The sequence below is a fragment of the Labrus mixtus genome, chromosome 12 (assembly GCF_963584025.1).
Source record: "Labrus mixtus chromosome 12, fLabMix1.1, whole genome shotgun sequence".
NCBI classification, from domain to species: Eukaryota; Metazoa; Chordata; class Actinopteri; order Labriformes; family Labridae; genus Labrus; species Labrus mixtus.
In genome coordinates this window covers 18,400,478-18,420,533 of record NC_083623.1, presented here as the reverse complement: position 1 = coordinate 18,420,533, position 20,056 = coordinate 18,400,478, and the positions used below count along the sequence as shown (strand labels likewise).

General features: G+C 38.7%; 1 protein-coding gene across 3 annotated transcripts; it reads right to left on the bottom strand.

Annotated features, from left to right (window-relative positions):
* Positions 1 to 1,097: 1,097 nt before the first annotated feature.
* On the bottom strand, positions 1,098 to 18,181 carry gpcpd1 (glycerophosphocholine phosphodiesterase 1). 3 transcript variants are annotated; one of them, XM_061052456.1, is made up of 22 exons: positions 18,024 to 18,070; positions 17,573 to 17,649; positions 15,572 to 15,754; positions 15,270 to 15,355; positions 14,344 to 14,434; positions 14,078 to 14,162; positions 12,178 to 12,253; positions 11,654 to 11,689; positions 11,182 to 11,305; positions 10,748 to 10,991; positions 9,913 to 10,075; positions 9,609 to 9,738; positions 9,392 to 9,446; positions 9,210 to 9,302; positions 9,041 to 9,118; positions 8,039 to 8,078; positions 7,713 to 7,771; positions 7,486 to 7,551; positions 7,166 to 7,302; positions 6,722 to 6,857; positions 5,165 to 5,325; positions 1,098 to 2,492 (listed from the first exon to the last, which is right to left on the bottom strand). In XM_061052456.1, the coding sequence occupies exons 4-22, from the start codon at positions 15,316 to 15,318 to the stop codon at positions 2,300 to 2,302; spliced, it is 2,016 nt and encodes a 671-aa protein (XP_060908439.1). In that variant the 5' UTR covers positions 15,319 to 15,355; positions 15,572 to 15,754; positions 17,573 to 17,649; positions 18,024 to 18,070; the 3' UTR covers positions 1,098 to 2,299. The 3 variants fall into 3 exon arrangements, with proteins under 3 accessions (XP_060908439.1, XP_060908438.1, XP_060908440.1); XM_061052455.1 differs by lacking the exon at positions 17,573 to 17,649 and having other exon boundaries at positions 18,024 to 18,181; XM_061052457.1 differs by lacking the exons at positions 15,270 to 15,355; positions 15,572 to 15,754; positions 17,573 to 17,649; positions 18,024 to 18,070 and having other exon boundaries at positions 12,178 to 12,414; positions 14,344 to 14,363.
* Positions 18,182 to 20,056: the final 1,875 nt, after the last annotated feature.

Below are 20,056 nucleotides of genomic sequence, written 5' to 3'. Positions count from 1 at the left end.
CAGCGTCTTTATACATGTATTCAATTTGAGGCCATTCCTTCCCTATAGATAAGATATATATAATTATTTTGGTGTGACAAGTTTAAGATATATGCAAAAGTGAATTTTCAGGGAATGCAATTAGCACTACAAACACAGGTGTCACTTATTAAGATTAATGACGGACAGATTATTAATTGTACATAATTCATTTTTGGTTTTGTACCTAGATTTTATTACATATTGATATATTTTTTATTTCAAATGTAATTTCTTTAGATAAAAAATAATGCAAATTGAAGAGAACATTTTTTCAACATTGTATAATATGGTTAAAGAAAAGCTAATTGTTTTGCCCTGTCAATGTGCAGGTGTTAATAAAACAATAACTGTCTGTATGTCAGCATGCACAACAAGGCCATTAACTATATTTATTACACATTTTTATGCTTTAATATTGTAAAATTATAAAAAATGATTAAGTTCTATTTAAGTCAACCTAAGTAATGAAAAATGGGCCTCTCTTCTCTAACCCTGAAGCCTACCTGCCAAAGGTTTTAAAATGTTCACTCTAATCACTTTCGGTTTCAAGGTAAATCCTGATCAGATAAGATAAGAGGACCCATATTATGAGTGGTACTCACACTGAGTGTGCATGTGTTTTCATACTAATAGATACTAATAGAAGTTATGGTTTAATTGTACTTGCCTGAAGCCTTACATGGTAGAAGTTGTGTGTACCTGTGTTGAATTAAATGCCTCTTACTTGTAACATGCAATATTAACATGCTTCATGTAAGGTGGGATTATTCGTAAATTTAGAGAAACAAATCCTAAATAACTCATGTTTCATAAAAATGACCAATGGTCAATGTGTCTTTGTACTACAAACCAAGCAGTTGACTTATAGGATGCCTTTATTTCTCAAGTTTTAGAGGTTCAAATCGAGCAGAATGATTATAAAATATGTGCAATAGATCTTTATTACCAGGCTTCGCCTAAAGAACAGAAAAAGAGCTGAAATCAGCTTTTAGCTATTAAAGTTACTGCAAAGTGACTTTTTTTAAACACAAAGAAGTCAAGTAATACACTGGATAAAATAGTCATGGACAAAAAAAACAAATATACGTTTTGATTTTATTTACATCATCATCATATACACTCTTTTTCCTGAAGTGGTGATTTAAATACTCCATACTAGATTAATCATTTGCCCTGATATTCATTGAGACAGATATACAGTCCATGCAAGACTCAATTTTAAGATTGTTGAGAGGTTTGTGAAACATGAAAGTATTAAAGACAGCATACTATGAATGAATCTGGTGGGCTGTGTCCTAGATGTAGCACTATTCTATTTCATCATACTAATTTAAGTATAAGGGATGTGAAGCTAAACAGGATTTCTATGAGAGAGGTGTAATTGTTCATTCTGTACAAACACCTCTAGTCAAGTCTATTTTAATGACTGATGGGTGAGGTATTGGTGATTTCAAAAATAAAAAAACATTTCCCCCTTAAGGCTGCAGCATACATGTGCACTTTTTCAAAAAACATAATTTTGCTCTTCCCCAAATCAAGTAGATAAAAAGAACAGAAACAGTACATCCAGTGTGCAGGATGGAATTGACAAATCCCACTTTTAAGATCTATAAGCAGGAGTTTGAAGTTTAGTCAAAAAAGACATGTATCAATCATGTTGTCATTGAAGCAAAATGTGTTCATTCATTATAACACACACTCTTTAAATGCATATAACCTCCAGAACTGTATGAAGCATGCACAATGAACCCACTTCACGCTTTGCGTCTCATAACTTAAAGAACAATAGAGTAGCTACTACTTGATGCTATTTGAGATCATGAAAAAAAAAAAAAGGCTTCAGGTAATGGCTACATGCACAGAGAACATAAAACAGAATGATCCTGAATCAGCATAAACTTTATGACTTAGTAACAGTTCAGCTTTTTCCTTTGTAAAATATAATATGCATTACATACATTTTAGCACATCATCTTTAAAACGTTGCAAGATATTGGCAAAATAAATATGAATATAATCTGCCATTTTGAAAATGTCCCACTATTCTGAATAGCCCAGATTAGACCTCTAAACAGGCCTCCGTCTCCATCAAAAAAAAAAAAAAAAAATCAAATATATGGCTGCATTAAGTTTTGGCAAAACATTCACTGATTTATTTTATGTGCATAAAAAAACAAAACCGTTGTAAAGAGACGAGACAAAACCAATTTGTAACTGAGTACAGTGGTGTGGAGCGATGTGCAGTGAGGTCTATTTAAAGGTAGGAGTTTAGGGGTGTTTATGAGGAACTGAGACCAGAGTCAGACTCAGCGCTGCCGGCCCGGGCCTTGGAGGCGATGCAGGGGCTCGTGGTGCAGGGGATGGAGTAGCAGGAGCAGGTCACCATGGTCTCCTCTGTAATAACCTCCTGCAGGGAGTGTTGCTCCTCTATCTGGAAGAGGTTTGGCTGCTCTCCTTGCTCCTCACAGATGCTGAAAGAAAAGGGAAAGATCAGTGACATTAGTTATACTGGTGTATACTGGGGCCTTATATGGTTATTCAAATGCTGTCTGTCATTCAAAAAACCAAAGGGAAAGCAGCTCTTTCCTGATCTACCAACACTTTGCATACCAACATTTAAAAACTATATATTATTTTCTACCGTCTACAGAATTCACTGCACATCATCAAACAGATCATGTAAGCAAAGTCACTTCTAAGATCTAATGTTACACAGTTATCCATCACAGGACAAAATGCTTTAGAGTCAGGAAAAATAGTTTTAAATGTCTGATTGCTTGGAATGAATAATTTAGGCAACATACTCTAGTTTTAGAATGACGTAAAGCGTGTGATGGTACTATTACAAAACATACACTGTTAAATAATACTGAACTACAGAATTACTGTAATTCAGATCGAGGGATTTGTTCTGACATAAATAAAATGTTATCTTATATCAGGAAACAACAATGTTGCCAACAAATGCCAACACTGCCATATTAATATAGATATGAAAAGACAGATATGCATGAATAAACTAGTAAAACGGTAATGTTAACATTCAGTAGCTTACCCACGTTAATGTAAACAGAAAGGGGTATGATTGTGCTGGTTCATATTTGGGCTAGGAGGATTAGCTTTTAAATGGATTTGAATGGGTTGTAAGGAATGGTTGATCACATCCCAGCCATGTGTGCTTAGGTGGAAGGTTAATCATTGTGTGCTCCATAGCAGTGACAAGGTTACAGGAAAGTTGCATCCCCAATGTTTTTTTTTCCAGACTATGTACTCTTCAAAGAGAGCTCTATCAATCCACTCACAGTAGATGCCCGGTTGGGTTGGAATGGTTTGGAATCGAGCATAATTTATGGCATTATGGCAAAGCAATAATAACTCAGGAAGTTAATTCTTTGCACAGATTAAGAGTATCATCAGTCCGGAGAAATTTATCATTCCAAAGTCCATTTTTTTTTTTAAAGTGAGCCAACTTCAAGACCAAAGAATCCAAGATGGTTAATGTGAGATTTTTTTTCAGGCAGGAAATTTTGATAGCATGTTTCATGAGAGAGCTGCTGAAGAAATTACCTGTGCAACAGATATTCAAGCTCACAAAGAGTGTCCATTTTGAGCAATCACCCAATTGGTAAAGAAACCAAACTGCAGGACAAGCAGCGTGCCCACAAACTTAAAATGCTGACATCTGACATTTGTAAGGATCACAGCATTAAAGGATTTTAGTGCAGATACTTCGAGGACAAACGGTAATAAAGACAATCCATTCCAGTTAACAGTGGTATGCGGGATTGTTGATGTGGTTTGGTGCTGTTAGTGGCTGCTGGGGAGGTTGAAAACTAACAGGTTTTAAATACAAAAAAAAACGATTTTGATGGTTCGAAAAAGATGTCATGTTACATTTCCTCATGCACTATACAAGCCATTCACTCTTTGGTGCTGCATTTAAAATACATGCCATCCACATCATTAGCCATGACAGAATCCTTCAAACAATACGCAGGCATTAAAACAGGACGTGAGCTAGCTGTCAGCCACGAGAACTAGCTTCAAAAATGATAAACATGGCAGTTGACCAATCAAATAATTGTGTCTACTACAATTAAAGTTTACGACACATGAGAAGTCAACAGTCTTGCATCATTGTCAAGGAACATTCTAGTGTTCCTGCCGCACATTCATGTGCACTATGGAGGCTTTCAGGCAGTACTCAATGGAAGAACCAAAAACCAGCCTTGACTGAATAAAGGAAACACAGCCAGGAACCAGAGAGACAGTACGGGAATCTGAAGAACTTGAGTCAAAATATGGCACCAAGCATTCACAAATTCTGTAAGAAAGAGGCACAGTTATGACAACAACCTGGAGATGTTAAAGGTTCTGTGATGTTAAATAAAAGGGTCACACCTGGGTCTAGAGAGACTGCTGGATTGTATTATTGGGTGTCAAAATGTATGTCAGCAGGGCTCTGTAAAGGTCAGGGCCAAAGCGGGACGTATATGTGGAGCAAATGTCATTGTGTAGGGGAACACAGAAGTGAAACGGCCGAACAAACAGATTCTGCTGACCATGCAGCTTTGCAGAGACCAGAGGAAACTCGCTTTCGTTTAGCTGGAAGCACAAAGCTTTATGTAACAGCTACAGCCCTCACATGTTCGATGAATAATCAAACATTTAATCAGGTTCCAAGTGATTACCACGACTGCCAAATGTTCATTACATAACTTTGAACACTGAACAACTGTGCTGATAAAAAAAAATGCCAAGTAACCATTTAGACAAGGGCCAGCAGTAATTGGATTTATGAAACCAAAAGGCCTGCTTAGTTATACTGGGTGACTAGTGGTTGAACTTGACACAACAGGTCAAAATGTACAAGGTGCATGATGGGATGTGTGGTAACAGATAGAGAGTAAAGCTGGAATCACAATTAGGAGAACCCTTATCAGCACAGAATTATCAAAGTCTGTGAACTAAATGTGCAGATAGGAGCAGAGTTTTTTCAAAGTAAAAATTAACCCACGCTATAACACCTCATGCTGACTATGAACATGATCAATAATGGTCGTGTTTGACGTCTACCCACTAAAGTTGAAGCTTTGATGACCCAATTTAGAGCCACAAATAATCCTGTTGCATTTAAGCCCACCTGTCATAAATGAGTCCATCGATTCCCTGCTCTCTCAGCTGCCTCCTGTTCTCGTGGTCGTTGTTCTCGTCTCCCCAGCTGAACACCACCAGACCTTTAGACTGAGCGTCCGCAATGAAGGACAGGTTCTTTAGCAGCTCCTCTGTGTGGGCACTGATCCCCTGCAGAAGCAAGAAAAGGAATCAAGTAAGAAATAAAAGTGGATCTTGGCTTTTATTTTGGAAGTTTTCCTCAAAATAGTTTGAATCTGCCAACTTTCATGTAGTTTTTAAATATTAGGTAAAGTTTGCACATCCTCATAACACAAAGTAAATCATGCTTATGTGAATGTTTTATATTGTACTGCATAAGCTGTCTGTGGTGAGCTTCTGCACTTGCTTGAACCTTTATATGTGACAGCTGACACAGTGAGTGTTGTGGGATGTCGTTTTAACTGATGTCTGTAAGTCTGCTAAAGTGCACTGCAGCAATACTTGTAAATGGATGTGCATGATAATTCAAACAGCATTTGGAGTACAAACTTTTTATACTGTATATCTATCAAAATGTTATAAGATTACACTACAGTCAGTAGTTTTGCAACAATCTTCAAATGTGTGCACTTGAAGCTCCAAAACTGGCACTGCTGCTGACATTTTGCTTTGAACATTAACATCCAAAAAAAAGTGGTTATACACACTGACTGGAGAGTATGTGTCTGATCAGCAGTCGACTACATTTACAGTAGTGGTTACAGGATGTAAATTAAAATATGATTTAGACTTTATAGTCTCAAATTATTCTTCACAGTCTGTACAGATTTGGCGGAAATCAACAAACAGCGACAGCACAGAGAAAAACCACAGTATACATTACACAATACATGAAAACACACGGCAGACTCAGCGTGGCCTGCTGTCGAGGCAGATATGGCTACAGGCTTTTCTCCTAGTGAACCTTCCCTGCACCTCAGTGCTGTGTACCATCGCCCAGAGGGCAGAAGAGTAAGGTGCTGATTTAGTGGATGTGTGTCATGTACTCGTCTGTTGTGTTTTCAATGGGTGTGACGGCTTTACTGTTCAATGCTGTTAGGTTGGGTGTTGGAAGACCTATTATTTCTGCTGCGGTGTTGTTAATGCTTGCCAGTTTGACCCAATTGGTGACTGTAAACAAGTTCAACAAGAAGGTGGAACAGTATAGCAAGAGGATAGGCTGAATGATGCTTTGACACAAGAGGAGGAGGAGGGTTGGGGCGACAGATTCCATCGAGTTCGTGGATGACTGGCAGTCTTTGGTGGCTCCTTTTGTGATATTTGTTGTTCTAACTGAGTCTGTTATTTAGAATTATACTGAGATATTTAAAACTGTCCATGATTTCCCCTGTTTGGTTATTGATGAGGATGGGTTGTTGAGGTGAAGAGGGGTGTAATTATCATCATTATTGTATTATTATTTGAACTGTATGTGGTATTATTCTTACTCAGAAGTGTGAATCTTTTTTACAGAAGTTTAACAAAGTCTTGAAACCTCAGGGGAAACTTTGTGATAAATATTTGATTTTCTGTCCGAAATTCTTACCAGAATGTTCTCACTCTGGGCAAAGCTCATGGCGATCTGAGTGGTCTGGCAGCGGATGTCCATCAGCTCAGGATACTTCACGGAAATTCCCTGAGTCAGGAAGAGGATGGGGTACTTGTTCTGCTTCTGACGCACCCTGGGGCGAAGACACATGAAATGATATTGTCAGCAGTTGTAGAGCCCCATTTCTTAACATCATCCTGTAAAGACATCATCTGTTGTCTGGGTTACTAGATTTTCATTTTAATTGAAGAATCTTAGAGTGGTGCATTCAAATGCCTTGGTGAAAACTGAAGCTGAATAAAAATGCAGCTTTAAGAAGATGACCTACACTGTGTATTTTCAGCTGATGAATGAAGACTTTTTTTTTTTTTTACATAATTGCATCTTGTTTGTATGTAGTTCCTACAGGCTGTTTTAACCTCGGTAGCTCACGGTGCTTACATGGAGCAGATATCTGGGTCAAAGCAGGAGAAGACGATGCGTCTTTTGCCGCCTTTCTGGAGCACACAGGAGAGGACGATGTCGAGGAAAGTGTTCATGTTGAAGTATGAGGACAGGTTGCCGTCCCATGACCCATCCTGTCAAAACACAAGCATTCACAAGAGTTTATTTTTAACTCTTTCTATCAAAACGTATCAAAACAGAGGGGGTCAAAATAAATAAAGTACGACTCCTGATTCTAGGAGAGAACATTTAGTATCTTAGGACCAGTTGGTAAACAAGTTATGGGATCACTGATCATGCCGACTCAGTACACCTACCTTCATCTGGCAGATCCACTTGAGTTCAATGTTGAAGCCCACATGCTCAGGGATAGCTTGGAAGATCTGAAGCAGAGGTAAATGGAGTAATATTCATTTTAATGAGAAATTTACAAGGATGGATCCATCAAGCAGAGTGAAGGGAAATAAATCCTAATTTTTATGGTTTTGATTTTTAAAAAAGGTAAAATCTAGTAACCATCTCAAAATCATTAGAAGGGATATACCTGTGAGAGAGAGGGGAATGGCTGATGCTCATCGATCTCCTCTTCATCATCCAGGAGATCTGAACAAACAAAACCCATTCTTGTTAATGAACATCACAAAGTATCCTCTGACCTACTTCTACAATCGTTCATCTCTTTGTCGTGATGTAAGCAGCGGTACACAAAGAACTCTTTCATGCAAACTGAATACATTCCAGTCTTGATTGCCATAGAATTGTATTCCAAAAAATAGAGCATTAAAGAACATAGCTTTTAACATGTCAAGCACCTTCATGTCTGATTCTGTCAGAAGGCGGTGATAGAGAGAGAGAAAAAAGGTTGCCTACCTTTATCGCTGTTTTCTTTTATCGCAGTGGCGTGGGCCAACTGTGTGCAAAAAAAAAAAAAAACATTTAATAATGGGAATGTTTGAAATGATGAAATAATGCACTCTGCTTCCACACTTGTTACTTCCAGGTGACTTCATGTTTCATTATAACACCTGTAGTAGTGCTTAAAGTGTATTCTTTGGTGCTAATCTCGTGTTAGCTGCCCTTATTCAGTAATCCTTTGCACACAGTCTCTTCAAGTGAAAAAGGCACCGAGCCAAGAAATGCCTCGGTGGCTAATGAAGACAGTATTACTGCTACTAAGTAGTTTCTATGAGTGACTGTGCAACTATACATGATAATTTTTCCACATGCATTGGACTCTGTAAATCTGGAATATAAATTGCAGAGGTATATAAGACGCAGTCTGTTTTTGGGGGGTTTTCCAGAAAGTCAAAAGGTTTCAGCCTGCGTGAAGATTTCTATTGTGTGTTCAGGAGTTTGTGTACAGCTATGTCGCTCCTTTAGTACCATCTGTTTTTACTTAGTGGAGTTTGCACTCCTACTAGCTACAGTGCGGTAGTTGAGCTCTCAGCCTACGGGCAAAGTTGGGAAGTACCAACAGCCAGTGAGTGGCGCTCACGCTGCTGGTCACTCATTAACTTTAACATAGAAGTCTTTCCATCATAACATTAAAACATTTATTCACTGAACAATATGCCACCATTAATGCATGAGGAACACAAATATGTTAAATAGTAGCGCAGCCAGCCAGGTCTTTGTCACCATGTATCCCAGCACAGCTTGCATTACACAATGAATGGGGATGAATTTTCAATCACGTCACCTTCGCGTGCAGTGTCAGATGGTGGCAGCGGCACCCGTGATAATGACTGCACGTGTTTCTGCATTTTCTTCACCCAAGTGTATAAGTGGCTGTCAACTTTTTAGATTAAAAAATAAGTCTTAGAAGTGCGTCTCATACCCTGGATTTTCTGGCATATTTGATCAAGTATTTACCTTCAGAAGCTGCAGCTGATCAAAGGTCAGGTCTTTGACTGGCACTTCAATAAGCTCCAGAGAAGTCTTGTCATTTTTCTGTAAGGGTATAAGAATAAAGTATAACATTTCTGACTCTAGAAGTCAATTCCATTTGTTCATCATCAGTTGCAGCATGCCTTAATGTTACCTTCTTGGTGGATATGCAGCATGTCAGATCATGGTATACAATCGGAACAGCGTCCTTAGAGAGGTGGACATCAAACTCCACGTAGGCTGCACCCTATGGGTCAAATATTGCAATCGTATTAAGCTGGGAACGATGTTAAAGGTACATTTTGACATCAAGCTGTAATCCTGAGCCACACTTACATGCTTGGCAGCACTTTTGAATGAGGCAATTGTGTTCTCCCTGACTCTTTGGTGTCTGCAGAAAGCAAGGGAAAGAGGATTTGTGGACAAGGAACACAAAAGTGCTTGCTCCGACTGGCACACATTGTTATACTATTAACTATATATTCTCGGTATGCACAGAATCTAAGGCAGTCTAACCTACTCAAATCTGTTCAGGACTGGCATTAGCACTCACTTAGCTGCGTGTGTGCTGCCAGCTCCCCTGTGACCCACATTCAGAGCACCTCTCTTCTTCCAGTACTTGGTGAAGGAGGAGCTCATGTCACACTGCAGTCCCTGGATGGGCCTGATCACCAGGTAGTCAACTAGAGCACAACAACAAAGCAGGTGCAGTTTTTGTGTTACAAAAACAAACCAATAAAAAACACAACAAAAAAAAACAATGAGAGTCTTGAAAAACTGGTTAGACAGCATGATTTGCCAAATCCCAGTTGAAGCCATTTGCATGCCGTTGTTGTTTTGTTCTGCAAAAATCTTACCTCTGACTTTGCCAATGGTCTGCCTGGAGTTTCGACCCATTATGGGAAGCGTTGCGACACCCTGGTCCTTACCGCTCTCCCGAAAAGAGGAGGAGAGAAGGCAAGCTGTGCCCACATGTCCTGGATGAACATCACCCTGGACGACATGGTTACTCAGATCCTCCTGTGAACAAACATATGAAATCCCAACGATTATAATCCCATGAATACAAGTTCAACCTTATCGTTAGGGCTGAATTTGTCCCTCCTTTTTGGCTTCTTTTTGTTTGAGAAATTTTAAGAGAACTGCTCTGACAACAATACCAGTGTCACAAGTGTGGCAAGCTTTCAACTGGAAAACTGGGTTTCTATGAGTATGACAATCCACTTGCTGACCAGATCCCATTATTCAATATGTCCCCAAAAACCACATTTTTCTTTTTCTCCAAAAGTAATTATATTTTATGGCTGCCACTAGCCAGTACTGTATCAGAGCAGAACAGTGTGCTGCCAGCACAGAGTGTAAAGTTCGTCAAAGCTCCCAAACAGTCATGAATCAGCGTTTTCAATCACAGACGTGAATGCTGCTCAATCTATTTTAAGATTAGAGAAGGTAGAGCTTCATGTTAACATCAGTGTTCTAATGGAGTCGGGACACGGGGTGGGGTGGGGGGGTACCTCATCTTCTTTCTAGCTTATCAGCTTTTTGTTTTTTAAAGATTCAGATTGCATACTGAGCCAGGCAAATCTCTAGACCTTCGGTGTGTATATATCTATATATATATATATATATATATATATATATGTACACACACATACACACACACACACACACTGTATATATATTGAGTCTTACCTCAAAGAACTCAAAGTTGAGCTCCAGGTTGTCTGGGTCCATAGTGTGGATGCTGTACTCTGTCCACTGGGAGGGCTCCAACGTGTTCCCACACTCAGGCTGCGAGTGGCGGGACTTGTAGCCGTTGGCACTGATCATACTGATCTCAAGAGTGCTGGTCATCTTGAGCCAAGCTGTCGGACTGAGGACATCTTCCTCCTCCTCGTCCTCCTCCTCCTCAAAGCCCTCTAACGTCAGCTTGATTCTGTAAACGTAAAACGTTACCTTATTTTCTCTTCTTAGAATTCTGTATGCAGGATTCTGTTACACTTAGGGTCACAGGGCAGGTCGGGTAACAGAAGCACTGTAATGACGATCCTCTGTTCCATCTCATGTCGCTGTTAAGCAGAACTTTCCCTGGGTGGTGTTCGATTCAACTCCTCTGTCATCCTTACCTGAAGCGAGACTTCTTGAATTTCTTCTTCGTGATCGAAACCGGTGCCACCTTAGAATGGTGCAGACGCAGGCGAATCTCTGTCTGGCACGTCAGCCACCCAGAGTCCACACAGTTCAGCCCGTCTGTAAAGGAAATGGACACACAGGAAGCATAACTTAACAATGTATGTCCACTTTGTCTCCTATGACTGCTGACCAGAGAACTTGTTAGAATGAATGAGCTCAAAAAAGATAAAAGTGCCCACAATGTGGTCTATAGGGAATTCAAATCCCACACATCAGTAAGCTATGTAGTGTTACAGTACTTCTATCGCACAAGTACCTTGTGTTTATTCCAACTCATGGACCTTTCACAAACTTCCAATGTAATCATAGTAGTAGTAACGTAATGTATAGTACAAAAGTAGTCATATTCCGTGTGTTAATAGTTGGTCACAACATTTTATTTTATTTATTTTTTGAAAAACTTACTGTAATTTCCAAAATGTCCATCGTCAATTATCTGGCCTGTTGCAGCAATAAAAAGAGGAGTGCATTAGAAGAATGTAAGCAGCTGAGGTCAGATCAAACCAGAGCAAGAGAAAAGTCTCAAATCTCAGTTTTGAACTCTTCAAAACAAAATGCAAAATTCATGCATTCATTCACTGGTTTGCCCCAAATTTGATTTGCCTCAACTTGAAGAGTAGACTGAGCTATGAAACACTTTCAACTCTACAAAATGGCATCACAAGCATATCACTAAAGGTTTTAATTTAGCAGGATAATAAGAAAACTTTGAAGAATCTAAATAAAACACACAACAACAAAAAAGTTGACAACTAAACTTCTTCAAACAAATGTCCTATTCTAGGGGGAACACATGTCAATAGAGTTCACAAGAGAAAAAAAGGATGGGTCAAAGAAAGACGTGAAGCAGGCTGCACATATGGTTGAAACAGTTCATAGTATCCAGCTCATTCTGAATGGTCTTTGTCTTTGTTATTGTGGTTTTATACCTGTGGGGCTCATCGTGCGAGGCTGCTGATGGGTCTCCCAAAAATTGACTATCACTTGACTGGGACCCCTTGCACTCTGCAATTCCAATGTTTGGTACAATGTTAGGGTTTCACATGAGATACAGAGCACTACTTTTTCCAGCTTCACAGCTGTCTTTGGAGCAGAGTGTGAGAGAGATTAGAGCTGGAATAGTCACCGATCCCCATGTACGGCTGTCAGCCACCATGGGTTGAATTCTGAAAAGTGGAATTATTAGTAAAGGAAAAGAAAAGAACTATTTAGAGAAAAAAGAAGCTGCTTTTGTATCTGTAATAAAGGCATAATAAGTTACAGCAACAATCATTCTGTAGCATCACATTTGACCGCTTATCTAATCTTATTATTAGCAGAGTTGAATAAAATATTCAATATTATTGGCCAAAATTAAAAACATGTTTACTGTATTAGGGCTGTCATACTCGCAATAAACTCCTGAAATTTGCAGGAGGAGCTGCATGTGTGAGCGCAAACAGCTGAAATTTACGCTCAGACTTCACCCGGAGTTTCTCCTGCCAGACGCTACGATCTCCGCGCAATTAAAGCAAACGCTGGTAATTAAACGGCGGCATAACGTTTTCTGTTCTGTTGATTTTAGCCAAACCACACTTAGCATTGATATAAAGGCAAATATTCTCATTATGTCATCGTATAGTGGACTCTTTTGCTCCGTCTGTGTCTTCTTTTACGTCACGTCTTACCTCAGGAGACCCCCCCGCACCCCTCCTATCTGACAGGGATAGTCTCCCACTGTGAGGAGCATGTGTGAACAGCCATGTCGGGAGAATCTCCGGAGTAGTCCTCCTCAAATCTAGATATTTTCAGGAGTGTATATGTGAAAGCGGCTAGTCCTGCTGATTTGACTCCACCTGCGTGGCAGTAACCTTCATTCCTCATATTTCACGTCAGACCACACTGGTACATGCAATCTTGTTCAACCCTGCATTGTGGTAAAAGTCAATGCCAAGCCAAGTCAAGTCATATCATGAAAAGCTTCTTGTGCAATGTGGACCGAGCCCTTCCCTAACCCTCAAAACAGAAACACATTCAACCCGTTCTTTTCCAGAGGAATTTGATCCTCAGTGTGTTTGTGTATACAAGCCCTTTTCAGACCGAAAAAGTGCAAGCTCAGCCAACACCCTATCTTTGTACATTCTTATTGATTCCGCAATTGTAATAATGATGTTACAGTCTGTGAAGTCACACTGTGTTTTGGCTTCGCGGAAACAAGGCACAGCTGTAGCTCTATACACACAGACATGCACACACACAGCGCTGTGCTCCCCCTCTGGCTCTGCTGATCCCTTCTCACCTCTGAAATGCCTCTGTTACTGCCTATGAAGACGAGGCAGGGGGTCACTTAGTCCCCTCATTACGTCTCTGCGACATTCAGATTGAAGGCAAAACGTCACAGGGGCATAAGTAGCTTGAAACGGCAGTCTGAACAGAGCTATACAGAGTGGCTTAGCAGAGGCTCAAACGCTGAGATTAGAGCAAGCAAGGGGACTGATTCCTGCCCGGTAAATCTAGGCCTTTACACCAACTCATGGCTCATAAACACAGATTTAGAGACAGTGATACACAAACCTTAGTCTGGATCCTAGCTTAAAATCTGGTAATTAAAGCTGCTGTTTTCAAACATCTTTTCAAGGTCAGTGAAGCACACACAAAAATTACAGCCAATTATCCCCTTCCTGCTGATGAGCTGAAAGCTGAAATGGAAAGGTATCAACTGACAGAAAACCTGATAGCAACAACCTTTATGCCTTCAAAGATTATTTCAAATTAATTCATATTCATTTCTATTGGCAATCTTCAACCTTCCTTTTAAGGTAACAGAAATATAAAAGCGGCTCTGCTCACCTTTGACTCGAGAAAGAAGCCTTTAAAATAGCGGTACTGGGAAACGACTCCTTTATGTAGAGTGACTGTTGTAGTCCACGTGTTTCTGTCAAGGAACCAACAGACACAGACATAAATAATGAAGGAAGACAAAACTGTGAGAAAAGCATTCCATCCTTTGAAGAAAAAACTGCAACCTGTTACACTTGAACAAAACATTGCTAATGTGTAAGCAGTTTCACTTTTTTTTTAAACAAACAAAAAAAATGTGTAAAAGTGTAGCCTACCCCTCGTTACTATCAGGGCGTAAGATCACAGCTTTCTGATGGCACCAGCTTCCCAGGGCTTCACAGTCCCCAACAACTGCAATCACCTCACCTAGAAATGTTCAAATGAAGATCATTAGTGAATAACAAACGTTACCGCTTTAACAACATTTGTAAGTTAACATCTATGAAATGTCCTCATAAAAAAAGGAATTGCTAAAAAAAAAAGGGATGCAATGCATTTTACATCCTGGACCTACAGTAACATACAAATGCAAACTTGCAAGATATGCGACTACATTCTTTTCAAGGCCAATAGAATAATCCTTGGCCAATGCTTCAAAAGAAGATCATCCATGTTGAAATAATATAAATAATTAAACTACTTTGCAACTTCTAAACATAGCAGGGTTTTTCCTGCATATAAAATCCTTTGGGGCCCCCCAAAGAGGTTTTACCCACTGCCGAAGGAAAATCAAAATGAAAAGAAAAAACAATCAAAATCCTCTCTGAATTAAAAAAAAAAAAAAAAATTATTATGTCAAACGAGTGTTGAACAAGCAGAACAAAAAATGAAATATGACGTCGTTGACTTCGACGCTTTATTTCAGCATTCAAAATAATTAAAAACATCTCAATTTATTATACATGTACAAAATAGGTACAGATTGTTTTTCACTCAATGGTGTGTTTGTCTTCTCTCACAAACTCTTAACTGATGGCTGTTTCTTGTGCATTTTGAAGAAGAAGAAAAATAATCTCTTTGTGATTGCCAAATAAGAAAACAAACTCCAAACAGATTTGTGGATGAAGGGGAGGAGAAGAATTTGTTAACAGGTCACTTCGTACCCCATGACTCTCAAACTATGTTCTTGAGAGTCATGGGGTACGAAGTGACCTGTTTGTCTTCAGATGTATTTACGGTCAACTCTAACAGCTATAAATACCTGGGGATGTTTCTCCTCTTACAGCCAAAGTCACCTGACAGGTCTCCATAGTTGACACGATCACAGAGACTTCTGGCAGAATCAAGCTAAAAGACGCACAACAAAAAAAAAATCAATAAACGATCGATCGAATCAAACTTATGAACAGATACATGAGTGAATTGATGTAACGATGAATAATATATGATCATAACCTGTGTTGGTATTTTAAAGTGCCAATTGAAATGCCATTGAAAAGTAAATCAACACTAAATTCAAAACACTTTCAAAGCAAACACCAGAGTCACGACAGCACACATTACCTTTATTTGATTTTGGCAGCTGTGTGGGCTCTCTGCAGCCTCGCAGACGAAGAGCTCAGAGTGGACCTGGTTATCTCATCCTGCAGAGAGTCGTCAGTGAAGGTAAACCTGAGCACACAGCAGGTCCACCTCCACCCATCACTGTGATGTTTCACGAACAGCGTCACGGTGTCAGGATCCGCCCTAAACGAACCAAAAAATAAAAACACATCAACAAGAGACATGCAACACTTCGCGTGATAAAATAACAATAATTTCAAAACGCACGAGAAGTGAACTGTAAATAACCTGATCGTAACAGACGAGTTTAAACAAAGGGCTTCTTTTAGCTAGCGTTAGCGAACAACACACACGACAGTCAAGTTAACCAACAGGAAACATGGAACTTCCGGTGTATACTTTCAACTTAAAACAGCTATTGACGAACATTCTGAAAAGTGGCGAAAATGAAAAGATAATTATTGAAGTGAGAATTTGTTGATAATACTAATTAAGTATACTTAATACTAATAAATTTGAATAAATTAATTATAATTTTAATTATTTTCCATATGCTTACCGCTACTAGGTTTAAAAGGCCTGTTTTAAAAGTGCCATTATATTCCCTTTGTCTGTTTTAGAAGGCTGGTTCTACACTACAGACTATACTCAGTCTTATATATATATACACTCAGTCATGGTACAGAAGAATCTTTGAAGAGCATTTAGAGTGTAAAGATTAGACATAATGAGCTGAGAAAATATAGTATTACATTACACTTTCAGGGAGGATAATGCAAAATATGTTTCACTGAAGCAGTCCTCATTAGCCTCTCTTTAAAATCCTTGATGTCTCTTGAATACAATAATGAAATATCACTAAAGCAAATGCATTCACTCTCAGGACCAAGAACAAATACAAAATACATATATTGCCCTGTCTTATTAAAGTACATTTGTCTGACAACATAAATTAAGTTTTCATATTTCAATTTTACATGTCCTTCCTGTCCAGGGGATAAAGTGGATTCACTTCTTTTTTTTTTAAATTAATCTGTTATACCCTCACCCCTTGGATTAGCTGGATTAGCCAGAAAATGAAATCCTGTGTTTGAGCTCATTCTGAGTGTTATCAGGCAAGTAGGCTTACTTCTGTAAAGGTTCTCAATACTCTTCCATTTCTTTGACAAAATAATGCAAATTTCATGTTTAATTCTTCCTCTGCTTTTTGCATTTTTAAAACTTTTATTTTAAAAGGACCATTTCCATACTCCATGTCGTGTTCTGGTTTACGTCATCAGCTTGACGCTGGTTCATACGGGTTCATATTTTTTTTTTCCGCTGGTTCATAAATTCATACTTTTTTATTTTTTACTTCAAAATCTTTATTGAAAACACGTCATAGACCTCGCATACAATAACAGTAAACAACAGCATGATTAACAGAATAGGGTTGAGTGTTACATCCATAGACCGTTAATATTTCGGTTATATTACAGTACACAAAAATACATAACGCCTTACATGTGATCCGCTTTGTGTTATCAAATGTATCTATCCGTTTCATATATTATTCAACAATGGAAAAACAGAAAAATTGGGTTTTTATAACTAAATCTGTATTTGTGAAAGAAGAATCTATCTTGTAGAATTAATACATGTAATTTAAGGAAATGTTTGTAGATCAGAAGTCCACATTCTCCCACGACAAGGCAAATCTACTGCCAGTTTTTGCACACCCAAAAACAAGTCCTGCCAGTTTTTGGGTGTGCATAAATGACGCATACACACAAAAGGGTGTAATACTGTCTCAAACAGCAGCATGTGTTTATGTGTCTCTTTTTAACCGCACCATAAAGTGATAGAATAATTATAAAGGAGACTTCTCTCCCCTATTTGTAATCAGGAAATGAATCATTCAGACTTTCTTCCAGTTGATAGCCTATCATTCAGGCTACACAACGAGACACTTTATTTTAAAACAGAGCATTATTGCATTATGATGAGGAAACGAATACCTACTGGTGTCTCAGTCTCAGTTGGGTCGGAGCTGGTTCTTACCGCCTTGCTCCGGATCCGTAGTCTGACAGTTTTGCTACCTTCATGTACCATTGGAAAAACCGCTATCGGGAGCTGAGAGCACATCAGCCCGAAACTAAAATTGTAAAAAAAAAACGAGGAGGTCGCCATTTTTTCTGCCAAGATATTATAGTAACATAAAGAATCGAAAATAAGCATTTACCACACAACAATAAAACGGTAAATAAAACGTCTTAAACGCAGCCTTAATCGTTTTTATAACCCGCGACGATGTATTTAAATGCTTCATCAGCAAGTATGCGTAGCCTATGTTTACATCGGGCAGTAGACTACAACACAAACCAACCAAACACAGGGAAATGATCTCAAAGAAAACACTATTCTGAGGTAACAATGTAACACTAATGTGAGGAAACAACAAATATCGACATACCGTCAGCAGACACCGAAAAACTTGAACATTTCCGGTGAAAATAGGCTTAGGACTTGTTTTGAGCATGTGGCCGCAGCGGGCTCTTAAATAGATATGGCTGGGTCCGCTACTGCGTCATGATTACGACCTCTTGACTGTTGACCAAAAACATCAAGCTGTTAATCATTTACAGAAATAACAGGGACAGTCTTGTATCTCGAGAAGCCTTTTCTAAAGCACAAACACGTCACTTACATGTTTGTATCCTCGATAACAACGTTGTAGGACACTAGTGGATCCGATATGTTCACTTTTCACTAGAACAAGGATAGCCTATAAGAGGCTCACATGTCCCCCATCCCCCCTAACATGCAATAAATACAAATGAATCATTTGTAATAGGAGAAAAGTAGTGTGGCTGCACTGATTCTTTCAATGAATCAGGGATTGTCTTGATTCATATGATATTTTTGGTAAAAAAGTAATACTCTAATTTATTTATTTTATTTGTTAAGTCAACATGTACACTATTAAACATAAAGGTTGCCATTTAATACATTGTACCAAAGGTAAAAGTCCCTTCAGAGTGACAATAGAGTTTGAATTTTGGGATGAGATGTTCCTTTAAGTGATGGTCTTTATTTCTCGTCATGTCACATGTCCCCCATGTTGACATTCTTCAATAACACGTGCGGAAATGTAACAGAAAACTTCAAGATGATGGCTTACAGCAATAATGGTATTTCTCTGACCTCCAAGAACTCTACTACATTCCCTGGCATTGTTTAGTGTTTACAGCCAAAAGACTGACTCATGCATTGAACTATGTGCCAGGAGTAAGTTAGCTTTCTTTAGCCTACCTATTTATTTGACAGACACACTGCCCAGAGGGCCAGCTGAGGCCACTGAGCTGCTACACTGGAACAGATGGCTTTCACGGAAACTGGATTAACTTCTGGTTAATTCATGAAATTTAATCTTTTGTCAACAGATTTGTTTTTGGCCAGTAGTATTTCCAGCACAGTAAGATAAAAGTGTATCCTAAAAATAAATGCATTCATGGACATGTCTGTGCTTGTTCTGACTTCTTCATATTCAAGGCAAACAATCAGTAACCCTTCAAACCGTACGGTTTTAGACAAAGTGTTAACGCTGTGGAAGGAAGGAATGAGGAAGTTACTTTCATAATCTTGTTTTGTTCATTGACCTCCAACCCAATCGTAAATGATGCTGCAACAGAAAAATGTGTACACAGGCTATCTAAATCTTGGACTGTTAATCCCATTTTGCATGAAATCCTCTTTTTAGAAAACTACATTTCACAATGAGATTATTCCATGTTTATCCCTTTGTTCTTCCATTCTTTATCTTTTTAAAGCTTGGTTTAACCTTGCTTTGTTGACATGTTTTCATTTTCTTCACTACAAAAAGATCAAGATTGATTAACTACAGTGATTCCATTTTAAGGCCCTTCAAGTTTTCACAGACTGTAGCCCCATCCAGTGTTCAAATAGAAGCAGTACACCATGCCATAAAGTGGCGAGGAGAAAAAAAACATTGCAGTATTACTGAGTAAATTAAACTTTCCCAGTAAATACTTTCTTATAGCCTACTTAAGCCTCCAAAAGTACAATTCCTCATCTCTAACATGCAATAAAAGGCATAATATGAATCATTTGTAATAGGAGAAAAGTAGTGTGGCTGCACTGATTCTTTCAATGAATCAGGGATTGTCTTGATTCATATGATATTTTTGGTAAAAAGTAATACTCTAATTTATTTATTTTATTTGTTAAGGCAACATGTACACTATTAAACATAAAGGTTGCCATTTAATACATTGTACCAAAGGTAAAAGTCCCTCCCAATAGAGTTAGAATTTTGGGATGAGATGTTCCTTTAAGTGATGGTCTTTATGTCTCGTCTTGCTTAGTTAATGAACACTAATGGGAGCCATTTTTGATGAGTCAGGGGCAGGTCTCCAAGCGGGATTGGGGATTATCCGGGAAAACGCTGTAGATCTTGTGCTCAGGATATTTCAAGCATGAAATGTT